The sequence below is a fragment of the Manacus candei genome, unplaced genomic scaffold (assembly GCF_025592945.1).
Source record: "Manacus candei isolate 608988 ecotype Guabito, Panama unplaced genomic scaffold, ASM2559294v1 h1tg000076l, whole genome shotgun sequence".
Taxonomy (NCBI): Eukaryota; Metazoa; Chordata; class Aves; order Passeriformes; family Pipridae; genus Manacus; species Manacus candei.
In genome coordinates this window covers 3,840,429-3,852,796 of record NW_026138124.1, presented here as the reverse complement: position 1 = coordinate 3,852,796, position 12,368 = coordinate 3,840,429, and the positions used below count along the sequence as shown (strand labels likewise).

The following is a 12,368-nucleotide window of genomic DNA, read 5'->3' as shown; positions in this document are numbered from 1 at the left end:
GCAGGAATGCTCAGCTTACAGCAACATCAGGAATTGTTTGCACACAGTCATGGAGATCCAGGAAAAGAACAGATAACAAGAAGAAATAATTTGCTGTTATGCTTCATTCACATGTGCTTGGCTTGGCAGCTGGCTTTTTTTTTTTCTTTTTTTTTTAGTAATGGAGATGTCAGTTAATCATGTTTGGTGTTTGAATACATAAACAATAATTCTGAATTAACCTGAGTTGCCTCAAATTCCCCGAGCAAATCTTTGCTCTTGTCCTCTAGGGATTGGTGCAGTTTTAGTTGTCTTTATTACTCTTAGTCTTTGCCTTTCTGAAAGACTGTCTTTTTATTTGAGGGTGGCTTTTAGGCAGATGGGATCCACCAGAGGCTTTTCAAGTGAGGGAGGACACGTGTTTTCAGTGATTGCTCAGGGGATGGAGCACAAGGTTGCAGAGGACCCTTGCAGGTCTGCCAGATGGACACCTGGCTCTCTGCAGTCTGGTCATTTCCTGATGGTGCCTTTCTTTAACTTCATTAAAGTCTATTATAGCTTGAAGACATTTTTACTTTTCAATGACTTTGTTCCAAGGCCCTTTCTGCCTCTCCAGCAGTTGCAAAATGTGACTTTTAACTTTCCATTAGAAGAGTTAGATAATATTTGCCTTTGGCACACTCTAACTCAGACTTTTTCCTGGAGATGTAAAAATTGCATTAAAGAGATGAAAACCCCACCCTAATATTGTAGAACTCATCTCTTGAAGTCTGACAAATGAATGTGGAACAATTAACCTTTGCTTCAGTGAGAATGGAGCTTCCCAAATAGTGTTAATTGCTGGACTTCTGTTAAGTGAGGCTGGCTTTTTGCCTTTCTGCAGGGGAAGAAGGGATGGAAACAGAGGAATGGAGCAGTTGAGCATTTTCTGCCTGGGAGGAATTTTTGCTGTTGTTTTTTTTCCTGAGAAAATTCTTTGGGCAGGGGGGGCTTTGTCAGTAGCTGAACTCATTCCACCCTAGATGTGGTTGCTTTCTGAAGAAGGTTGGTAAGAAGGTGGCTGTACTATATGTCAGTCTAAATAAAAAATAATTAAAACAAAAAATCCTCTTAATAGAGGTATTCTGCCCTTCAGCCATCCTTCTGTCTCCTAATTAGGATTGTACTCTTCAGTACAAAAATGTAGTGATAAACAAGGCTGTTTAAGGGCCGGGATAAACTAATCATGTCCTTTCTTCAGCATCCCCCCTGCACACTCCTGTCCCAGCCCTGCTTGGCCAGCCCAGAGCTGCAGAAAGCCTTTAACCACCTGCATGAGAAACCATTTCATGAGAAACTCCCTGGCCAGGAGAATTCCAACCTAACCCCTTCTCCTTGGGCAGAGACAGCTCCTTGCTTTGCTGCCACAAGCTCTCTGAGCTGTTTCAGTGGCTGAGACAAAAGCATAGCTGCTGTGAAGGCATGTGAGGTGTCATGAAGGAAGGATTCCTGCCCTGTTTTTCCTCATTAACCATTGGAGCTCTCCCAGTTTGCAGGGTCTCAGAGGTGCAGCAATGCTCCTGTGTGCACTTCACAAACAACCACCAGACATATTCCTTTATTGCAAACCAGGCAGTAAAGAAAGAATGACCCTATTCTGTAGCTCTGCCAAGGCAGGATTTTTCAGGAAAGGTGTTTTTAAGTGTTCCATTGCCTGCTTGCAGCTCCATCCATAAGGAGACCATCATCTGCTGTGTCATGACCAGAGAGTGTAGCAGTACAACAGAGCCTCAGACCTTGCATGGGAGTGTGGGAGTGATGGATCTCTGTCCCTGTGGAGGTCTGTGACAGGCAGTGGGAAGTGCAGTGTTCTGGTTGTTTGCAGGATTCAAGAGACAGGAAACCATTTAGGACTCCTGGCTGGAGCTCTTTCCTTGCTATAGGAGGCGGTTGCTGAAGAGTGTGTAGTGACAGGACAAGGGGGAATGGATTCAAACTGACAGAGTTTAGGTTAGATATCAGGAAAAGATTCTTCCCTGTGAGGGTGGTGAGGCCCTGGCACAGGTTGCCCAGAGAAGCTGTGGCTGCCCCATCCCTGGAAGTGTCCCAAGGCCAGGTTGGATGGGGCTTGGAGCAACCTGGGCTAGTGGAAGGTGTCCCTGGCCATGGCAGGGGGTGGAACGAGATGAGCTTTAAGGTCCCTTCCAACCCAAACCATCCTGTGTTTTTGTGATTTCCTGGGACTGCAGTGAAACAAAGAGGGAAATAAATAGCCCAAAGCGACTGCCCTGCCCTGTGGCCACATGAACCCTTTGAGGCTCTTTGTGCACACACCCTCCTAACCATTCATTTGGGCTGAGGCATTGCCTGGCCCTTGTCTGCTGAGTGCAATGTCTGTCATTAAATAGGAGCTGTAAGTGGCCTGTGGTGGAGCAAACTGTGTTATTAATGTGGGTGGACTTTGTATCCAAGACAGCCCCAGGAGGGGATGCCATAATTCCAGGCTTTCCTCTTACACCACCTCCCTAGGACAGTATTTTCTCGCTGGTGCCTGACAGATAAATGCACAGCAATGTCTTGCATCAGCAGGGCTGTCAGACTCATCACTGTGCAATGCTGACTTGTGCTGTGGGGATGGGAAGGCACAGAGATAAGTGGTTGGATTAAAAGAAACTATAAAAATTCCTGTAGCTTCACACACGGAGGGCTGGCCTGTAATTTGTGGCTGTCTGTCTCTCCCCTCACCCTAAAAGCCAGTTCTGGTGCTCCCAGGTGACATGGTGTTTATCTGATCAGATGAAACTGCTGATGGTTGGATGGCACCTGAAGTAAGTTGTATTTATAGGTAAACCTGACCACAAGCTACACCTCCAGCTTCCCACCAGCTCCTGAACACTGGCCCCAGTAAGTGATGGCCACATTTCCCATAGGTGTGTGCATTTACCTCCTTGTATTTACAGGTCATTATTTCAGGTGATCTGTAATGGCTGGACCCACATCCCTGTGCTGCTGCCAAAATCACCCTCTGTAAATCAAGTGTTATACAGTAATTTTCTACCATCAGTGCTTTTAGAAGACCTAAATTATGTGTGGTGGGAAAACACAACTCCTGCCTCTCTCAGTTTGGGCTAGAAATAGGCTCCTTGTCTGAGTGGATGAGTGTAGGGGAGGAGGAAAAACCCCTCCATTTATCCTCAAGGGAAAGGATGGCTGCTCCAGTTTACAAGCTGGATACAGCCTGAAGGTACAGCTCAAACTGGAGCAAGCAGCACTTGTCCAGTGAAGGGGATTTCCAAGTTCTTGTTGGTATCATCCAATAACGGGGTGGAATAAGCTGATGTGCTGCACATGGGAAGTAGTTGAAGGTCCACAGGGTAAAAAGCAAGTGTCCTGTGTCTGCCCTTTCCCCTCATCCCCTTCCTTTCTCTTCCCATGGGTGAGCAGTGGGAGAGTCTCCCAGCTCTTCCAGGGCTCGGGGCAGGAGCCCTGCAGGGAAGGCATGTCCGTGTGCCAGGCACTCAGTGTTCCCACCTCCACCCTCTGCTCAGCAGCACTGTCTTGTGGAAATGCTTTGGAAATAACTTCAAGGGGCAAACCAGAATTTTAAGCAGGGAGCAAACATCATCTCTGTGGGGATGTGCTCAGGCAGGTGCCTCAGCCACTGCTGACCCCTGAGCACGCACGACGTGGTGGGGGACAGTCCCTGCTGGCCTGAATGATACAGAGAACTTTGTGTTTCTGTTCTCACTGAGCAGTATTGGAGGGTGTTGAAGCAGAGAGTTGCCCACAGGCCTTGGGGTGATGGCAACTCCCAAGAGGTTCTTGCTGGGAGCAAGAAGCTGCTGTGGGGTGAGCAGGGAGTCCGTGAGGAGAAAAGGGCAAACACAGGCTGGAGGGGCCTGGCTCACAGCAGCCAGACTGAGACATGGCCTGCTGCTAATTTGGTAAACAGTTCAAATTATGTATTTGCAGCTCCGATGAAGGCAGTGACTGGAAGGATTAACATCATTGTCTTTTCAGCCCTGGGATACTGGTCTGGATCCAATTTTGTCATTTCGATGAGAGGAGCACAGTGTAAAACGTGATGTTAGTGATAGTACAATTGGCAGGATGTCCTCCCATGAGTGCTCGGTGCTGTTCTGACTCACCAGTTAAGACTCAGACCTGCTAAATACTCCTAACTTCATTTTCTTGTGAAGGTCAAGCCCAAAACTGTCTTTTGAGACTACTGGATGTTTCATTGAGAAAGGGACAAGTCAGGAAGATGGTCTTTGATTTGAGCATTCCAAGAACTCAGAGGAGTGTGGCTCCAAGGCTGCTCAAATCCAGCTGGAGAGGATGGGCCACCACGAGCTTGTTTAAAGTTAATCAGAAGTGTTTTTACCTGAAGTGGAGAAACCTGGAATGTTGATGCTGGTCAAAATACTCCCCAAAACAAACAAACAAATCTAATTTTACTGTGTCAGTATTGTTTCCATTTGTTTGAGCTTCAAGAAAGAGCTATTTTTAGCTGCTTTTTGGTTTATTTTTGTTATTGTTAGTTATTTGGTTTGAGTTTGTTTTTTTTTCCCAAAAAAACCTGTTAACACTTTACATTTGGTAAAATCCCATTCTCTTGGGTATGAATAATCTCAGCAATGGTTTTGGTGAGGTAGCTATTAAAGGCGTCTCAGAAAAGCTTTGGGAGTTTTGTTCCTTTTTGAGCAAAACTTGTCAGCTCTAAAAGCCATGATGTGTCTGAACTGAGATGGATGTTAATTCTGTGCTGTGTTGGGCTTGAACAAAGGGGTGGGTTGCCCTCTCCAGTTTGTCCTTGCCTCACTCTGGACACTTGGCACATTGAAGATGTGGCTGTGACTGTGGATGTGCCAGGCTGAGAGATGCAGACAGGTTCTCCACAGAGAAAATCTGGGATGTTCTGGGAGGAAATCCTCTGATCTGCAGCTTGATGGTGGCTGTTGTGTTAATGCCATAGCAGCCAAGCATGATGTTGGCTGCTGTTCACACCTGGGTTGTGGATAGTGGTATCCAAGCCAGGCATGGGCAGGAGGGATGGCTGTGTGCTCCCATGAGTTATGCCCTGCCATTGCTAACCTCCCGGCCTTGTACCCTCTCCCAGGGTGATACCTCTGATTTACTGAAGGGTCTGATAGAAGCAAATGTTCTGTTCTGATGAGTCCATTCCACACACAACCTGCCAACTGGCTTCTTCCAAAAAGCATCACTTGTTTTAGCGGCATTAGCAGATTATCAGGGCTCGATAAATCTGCACGTCGGAGTCGGATGAATTTTCTGGGCTCTCCATCCATCAGAGTTTCTGCCTGCCTGCCAAAAGATGGGAAGCTCAACAAGAGGGTTCAGTGCTGACACATGTGACAGCCTGATATTGGCTCTGTGGGGAGCCCAGGCTGTCGCAGAGCAGATGTGTCCGTCCTGGCTTGGGGCGGAACGTGTTGCTGTGTGGCAGGGGTGTGTTTTGTAGAGAGGATGGCAGAATAATTAATACTTGACAGAGAAAGTAGAATGAGTTGCTCTGGAAGCAGAGAATCACGTGGCTGTTTGGGGGAGTGTTGGACCTGAGCTGCACTTAGAGCCTTGGCTGATGTGGAGCTTTCAGATGGGAGTGTGACCTGCCCTCTCACTGCACAGTTCTGCTGTTGGCATAATCAGATAATGTGTTTATCAGGTCAATAGGGATAGGTTTTTACTCTCCTGTATGGAAACACCTTCCTCAAATAGTATTGATGAGGATATAACTGAGTGGTCCTTTGTGTGGGCAGAGGAGTGTGACACCCCCCCCAGTAGATGCCCCAGTCACACTGATGGAGGGACTCATAAGGTTCATAAGGTTTACATGAGACTGTGGGGATCCTCTGGCTTGGTAAAGGAAACATGACTCAATATCTGGAATTAAGACTCAGTAAAAATAAAATTGAGGGGGCTCACCAGCAATGGTAGGTTCTTATAAATGACATTAAGATTAATGACACCTATATTGAGTTCAACTTGCAGCTAAAGAAATGTATTAGAATGACATTAAATCACCGCATTAATATTAAGGGGCTACATCTGTATAAACTCAAGGCAATCAAAAAGGGGACTGGCATTTGACTGTGAGTGATTGGTAAAGAATTCCACTGTTCAAATCAATAACTTGCCAAGTGCCCAATGCTGAAATTGAGTCAACTTTTTACCCTGGGCACAGTGTAGGACCAGAAAGCTTCCTTGTGATCCTTTTCCTGCTGGCAAATATTTTTCTCTATTATATAGCAAAGAGAACAACATCATCAAGGGGTTTTTTTTCCATAAGCAGCAGCATTCTGAATCCCTAGTGAGAGAAATTCCAGACTAACTCAAGCTGCACGCTGCAGCCTCTCAGGACTTGAGGTAGGACCCAGACTTCAGAGCTGTGCTGGTTAGTCCATTAAGGTGCAGTTATTTTTAGCCTGGGAAAACTCTCTTTCCTTTGCATAAGCAACTTTTAGGGATTCACAGTTGGTAAATCTAACAACCCTGCCCTGGGATTAACAAAGCTGGAGATTTCTGCATTTGACTCTCACTGTTTTCTGTAGGAGAATATTACTCTTTTGATACCTGTTGATGTTAAATTTATTATTAAGAAAATTATTAACTGCAAGTCATTCAGGATGAAGTGGCAAATTGAATTTTAAACGTATTTTTAAGCTTTCTTCCTTGAACCTAGGCTCTGGCAGAGATGGGCTAAAAAAGGTTTAGATCATATGCTGATTTACTAGAAGTAGGAACCTTTAGAACCCCCCTCCTACTTTTTCCATCTTCTTTTTCTCATCCCAAGTGTCTAAGTAGGGGTGTTTAGTGCAAAGGCAGAGGCAGCTGCTGCTCAGTGCCATGTGCTCTCAGAGCAGTGATCAAAACACAGCTCTGAAGGTTCCTGACTTGTGCCCTTCTCGAATCTACTCAGCACGCTGGAGACTTTAATCATACACATGGGAGGAAAAGGTGTGATTTATTCCTAATTTTCCGTGGAGGGGGAAAAAAACCTGTGCTGGAGGAAGCCTGGCAGGGAGCTGAGCCCCTCTGCCGTGCATCTTGGTGGGAACTGCTGTAGGGTGTAGGTAAAAGTGGAGGCTTTTTCTGCTCTATTTTGAGCAGTTCCCTACATCCTTAGCAAACCCTGTGTGGGAGCAAGCTAAAGGAGCAATGAGTGCCTTCCTGGCTCAGCTGTCCCATCCCAGCAGTGCCCAGAACTGGCACCTGGAAGAGCACAGGGCTGAAAACCTGTCAGTGCAGGTCGTGGTTCTTCACACAAGGCAGGTATGAGCTGTGCCTGCAGGGCTTAAACTCCTTCCTGGCCTCACAAGTAACTTGCTGCAATCAGTTGACGCCTTGAAATATGTTTTCATTCTATTTGCTCTGACATCCTCCAGGCAGGCAGTCCCAGAAGTGGGAGCTCATCAATTTGCTTGTAGTTATCGGAGAGACAACTTTAGTGCTGGGAGAACTTGGTGTGAGAACTATCTGCTGCTTTCATTAGATCTGAAGCAGAAAATACTGATGTCCTGCCCTCCTTCCTCCATGCTTGTCCCAGCTTCAGTCCCCTGCTGTCCACGCTCTAACCCTCAGCTCCTTGTCTCCGACAGGTCGGTGGGACGAAGACGGGAGTCGTTCGCTACGTGGGAGAGACGGATTTTGCCAAGGGGGAGTGGTGTGGTGTGGAGCTGGATGAGCCCCTGGGCAAGAACGACGGGGCCGTGGCTGGTACAAGGTACTGTGTGCTCTGAAGCCCAGCCTGGGGCAGGGAGGGTCCCACACACCTCCTGGGGTGGCTGGGAACAAGTGCCCTCGGAGCTGGGAGGAGAGCTAGGGCTGTGCTTGCTTGGACATTGTGGGCTGGGAGGGAGAGCCCAATTTTGAGCCTTTTAGGCTTTGGGGTGGCCTTGCAGGGAGATCAATACAAACCTCATTGCTGGGGCATTTTAAAGCACAATCAGATAACATCTGTGAAGAAGGAACCTGAGTAGCTTCAGGAAACAGGAGAGAGTAAGGAGAGAAGATAACTTACAGTGGGATTTAGTTTTTACTAGAAATTGATTCTGTGATTATATTAACTCTGCTTTCTCCCACACGTGTCCTCCTATAAACTTTTTTCTTCTGCTATATTTATAATTCACCCTGTCAGAACTATAGAAGACACAGATTTGACTCTTTTCTCCTCAGCTTAATATTGTTTTATTCTGTTCTTTCACAGGATAAATTCCAGAGATCTGAAAGAACAACTGGTAGTTGTTTTCTGTCCCTGTGCTAATTCTATAATGTGACAGTTGTCTACTGATTGATCTTACCACCTCTGACTCCACAGGCACCTCCACTATCTTCTTTTCCTAAAAAGGCCCTTCTAAGTACCTATAAAACTATGTAGGGACATCTTGCAGGCTTATTGGGAAGCTGTTTCTGTTCCTGTTGAATTTAGTTAAGGGAATGACCCCAGCATCAAATCTTGAGCTTGGGGATGTTCAAATACAAGTTATGCTGCAGCACTTTGGCTCTGCTTCAAATGCAGGTGGAACTGATTCCTTGTCCTTCACAACTTCCTTCAGTGGGAAATACTGTTGGTTTTCTTGGAGCTTCTTAAGGCAATCTGGCTTAAGAGGAGAGATTTAACTTTGAAACTGAGGAGCTGGGAGTTCCTGCCTTGTTACATCTCAGGTTCTGTAATAAAGGTTTCTTGTGTCTTGTCCAGCAGCCATGTGCTTTCATTTTAATTAAGAGAAATGCTACCTTGTTCAATGTCAGGGCAAGACAGCAGTAAATGAGTGGCAGCAGATGGCAGAGTTCCAGCCTGTTCTCAAAAAAGAAGAACCAGGATGGTAGAGAATAAATCATGGAGTGAATCCAAGTCCCTGCTTTCTTTATCAGACGCTTCAAATTATCTCTAAGTTTCATCTTCAGGGTGCTCAGAAATGATTTATGGTCTCTGTGCATGTGGAAGGTGTGAAAGGCAGATCTGAGTGCAGGGGTGCTCTCTGTGCCTCTCATCCTCACACTCCATTGCTGTAGTTTGAAAATTCAACTTTTGGAAGTCATCTGTCTTCTGAAACTGCAGCATCTTGGCTGAGGTTGTTTTGGGTTGTGCCCTGTGTGCAAAGGCTTCTCCTTTGCCTCTCACTGTTAAGAGCAGGTTTGCAGCATTGTCCCTATTTGTCCTTTGAGCCTTCATCCAGCCCTCTGATTTCCCTATGGCAGTGCTTTGGAGAAGCCAACATGGTAAAACCAACTCCCTTGGTGCCTGCAGGCACTCCTCAGTCAGCATTCCCCAGGTTTGCTGCGGCCACGTGGAATTCTTGACGCTGCCCTGAGCTTGTCCTGCCAGGATCAGTGTGGGCAGGGGCTGTCCAGGACTCTGGAGTCAGTGCTTTGGTGGTGGTTGCCATCTAGTGAGCAACCCTGGTCTGGCTGCCCGAGGCCAGCACTGCTGCAAAAGGAGAGTGGAGCTCAAAGAGCTGACTCGAGGCACTGGACAGGGGTGGAAGCAGGAGAGACACGATGGAGCAAAGAGCATTGTCACCGTCTTTGCTGCCCTGGGCAAGTCCAGTTGAGTTGGTGGTGAATTGGCTGAAATTTGTGGCAGGTCACTTGATTTTGCTGCAGGTCCAGGTCTGGATGTGCAGCGAGGGAAGGCTGAAGGGAGCTGGAGGCTGCCTGCAGGCTGTGGGTCAGTAGCAGTGCCCCAGAGGACAGGGCATCACTGTGGGGAGCCCCTCTGTACATCACATGGGTGCTGATTTGCACTGAGATTTGCTGCATCTGCTTTCCTGTCTGCACAGGAGACTACAGAGGTGCTGGTGTGGTTTGGTTGTTTCTTATCCACAAAGCCAGGCAAGTTCCATGTACTCATCTTTAGTGTACTATCCTTTGCCTGCTTATTTTGCTGTTCTTCCTTCTCTGCTCTGCTCTCTTAGGAGCCTTTGCCCACTAAACTGCTCAGAACTTTGCTTTTGCATAGTCTGTGACATGTCAGCCTTGGACACTGAAGCCTTTTTTCATCTATTTCAAAATTTCCTGTACTGTTTCCCACCTGCAGTTTTGCACTGCCATCACAACATCACTTTTTTTCCCCTGTTTCCTCTCTGTAATGCGAGTCTGGAGCTCCTCAGCTCCAGAAAACTTAGTTTTCAAGTAGATTTTTTTTTTTTCTGCCAAGTGTTCTGGACCCAATTCCTGCTTCTGAACTGTAAAAGTTAATTGCAACCACTTCCAATCTGGACTGAAAGAAAATGAGCAGATGTAATGAAGCAAGTTTGGGCTTGCAAAGAGCTGTCAAGGGGCTTTTGAAGTGCCTTTGACACCATTGTGTAGCACCAGCCTGTGCTTACACCAGGCAGACCTGTGGAAGGGGCTGTTGCCTGCCTGTGCCTACTGGAGTTTGAGAATATGATGCTGAGCAAGGCTTGGCTGGTTTGTAAGAGGTCAGCCTGTGGTGTGACTGGTTTTCCAAACCCAAAGGCCTGTGTTGGCAGCAAGCTGAAGAGGCTGAGAGATTTGGGATTGTAGAGGGGTTGTTTAAAGTTTGTTATAGGGGAAAAAAAATGGGTTTGAGCAGATGTTTGAAAATGAATTTTATTTTCATCTGGCTGGAGATCAGGCTGTTCCCTGGCCTCCCAAGTACACAGGGGTCTGCCTGTGACACAGCTGTATGGCTGCCAGCACTTAAAAATAAAAGGGAATTAGAGAAACAGCTGCTCACAGCTGGAGAGGGAGGACTTGTGCTAGTAAAGCTGGATTTGTGTCATTTAGTCATTAGAACCTGTTTTTTATGTTAACATAGGACAGGCTGTTTTATGACCCAGTGTTTAGTCCTAGCCTTGCTGTGAAGCCTGTGAGAAAGAGCTCTTACAGAGAGAGCTTTCAGTGTTGGCTGCTCTCCTGAAACAAGGGGATGTGATGCTGGACATGATCTGGTTTTCCTTGCTGCAGTGCAGGTGGCCAGCAACAGATGAACTCTGGCTTGTTCCAGCCAGCCCGAGCCCTGAAGGGGTTTCCAGGGTTTGACACTGTGTTTTGGCTCATTTTTATTCTGGAAGAGGGCTCTGGAGAGTCACAATCATTGGGATCACTGCAGTTGTGGAAGAGAGCTTGCACTGTAGTTATCCGATTCTTCCTGATTCTCCATCTTCTATGTTTGCATCTTTCTAAGTTTGTTTGCATGGGAACCAGTTTCTCTGCCACCCAGAGGAGGTGTCACACACTGGAATTTGCTGTAATGGTATTTTTACCTTCACAGTTAGGAGCTGCCACTTCCCCCTTCTGTTTCAGTAGGGAAGTTTTTTACCTTGTATAACATTTATTCAGTGCTGTGTGATTCAGACTTTTTAATTAAACACAAAATGCCAGAATGGTTCAGGTTGGAAGGGACCACAGTGGGTTCTCTGAGAAGAGTCTCCCACCTCAGGAAGGGTCATCTCAGAGCACATGACACAGGAATGTGTCCAAACAGTTCTGGAATATCTGCAGCAAGGGAGACTCCACACCCTCTCTGGGCAGCCTGTTCAGTGCTTGGTCACTGCCCAGGGAAGGAGTTCTTCCTCATGTTCAGGTGGAAATTTCTGGGCATCATTTTCTGCCCATGGCCTCTTGTCCCATTGCTGGGTGCCCCCAAGCACAGCCTGGTCCAACCTCTGACACCTCCTTTCAGACACACTTTACTACCTGACTTTCTTCAAAGCAGGGTAGAGAGAACACGCAGGTTTTGGGAGGGTTGGTTTGTTGGGAAGGTTGGACTGTAGGGAAGCAATCCTCTGGCTGTGCTTATGTTCTGGGATGTTTGTGCTCTCCAGGCTACCAGATGGGTCTTTCCTGGCATCTCATCAAAGTGCACAGCAACTAGTGCGTGGCAATTATCTCGGGATTCCCTGCTAAAGCACCACAAATGAAAACAAGGAGATTGCCAGTACAGCAAGTACAGGAAAGGGGAAATAATCTTGCACTTGCACACAGGAAACAATGTCACAGCAAAGCACCCAGAGATGAGCTGAGGGATTTGTACTGCTTGGCAATGCCATTCTGCAAGGCTTGGGCGAGATGGATGCTCTGCCACTCATGACTTGGTGCATCTCCTGTTTTCCAGGTATTTTCAGTGCCCTCCCAAGTTTGGCCTCTTTGCTCCCATCCACAAGGTGATCCGGATTGGGTTCCCATCCACCAGCCCTGCCAAGGCAAAGAAGAGCAAGAGGATGGCCATGGGAGTGTCAGCCCTGACCCACAGCCCCAGCAGCTCCTCCATCAGCTCCGTCAGCTCCGTGGCCTCGTCGGTCGGGGGCAGGCCCAGCCGCAGTGGGCTGGTGAGTGGCTCCTTCCGTGGACTAGGCAGCCTCCATCCACACCTGTGACCAGGCTCCACAAAGCACCTGGGGTTTTCTTGCAGCAGCTCTTCC

The 12,368-nt window shown here is 47.3% G+C and overlaps 1 protein-coding gene across 2 annotated transcripts in view; it reads left to right on the top strand.

Annotated features, from left to right (window-relative positions):
- CLIP2 (CAP-Gly domain containing linker protein 2) overlaps positions 1-12,368 on the top strand; it is a 74,998-nt gene that overhangs the window by 39,063 nt on the left and 23,567 nt on the right. For both annotated transcript variants that reach the window (XM_051809286.1, XM_051809285.1), the window contains exons 4-5: positions 7,578-7,702; positions 12,062-12,275. In XM_051809286.1, the coding sequence (XP_051665246.1) occupies positions 7,578-7,702; positions 12,062-12,275 (339 nt within the window). The remainder of the gene's footprint in view (positions 1-7,577; positions 7,703-12,061; positions 12,276-12,368) is intronic.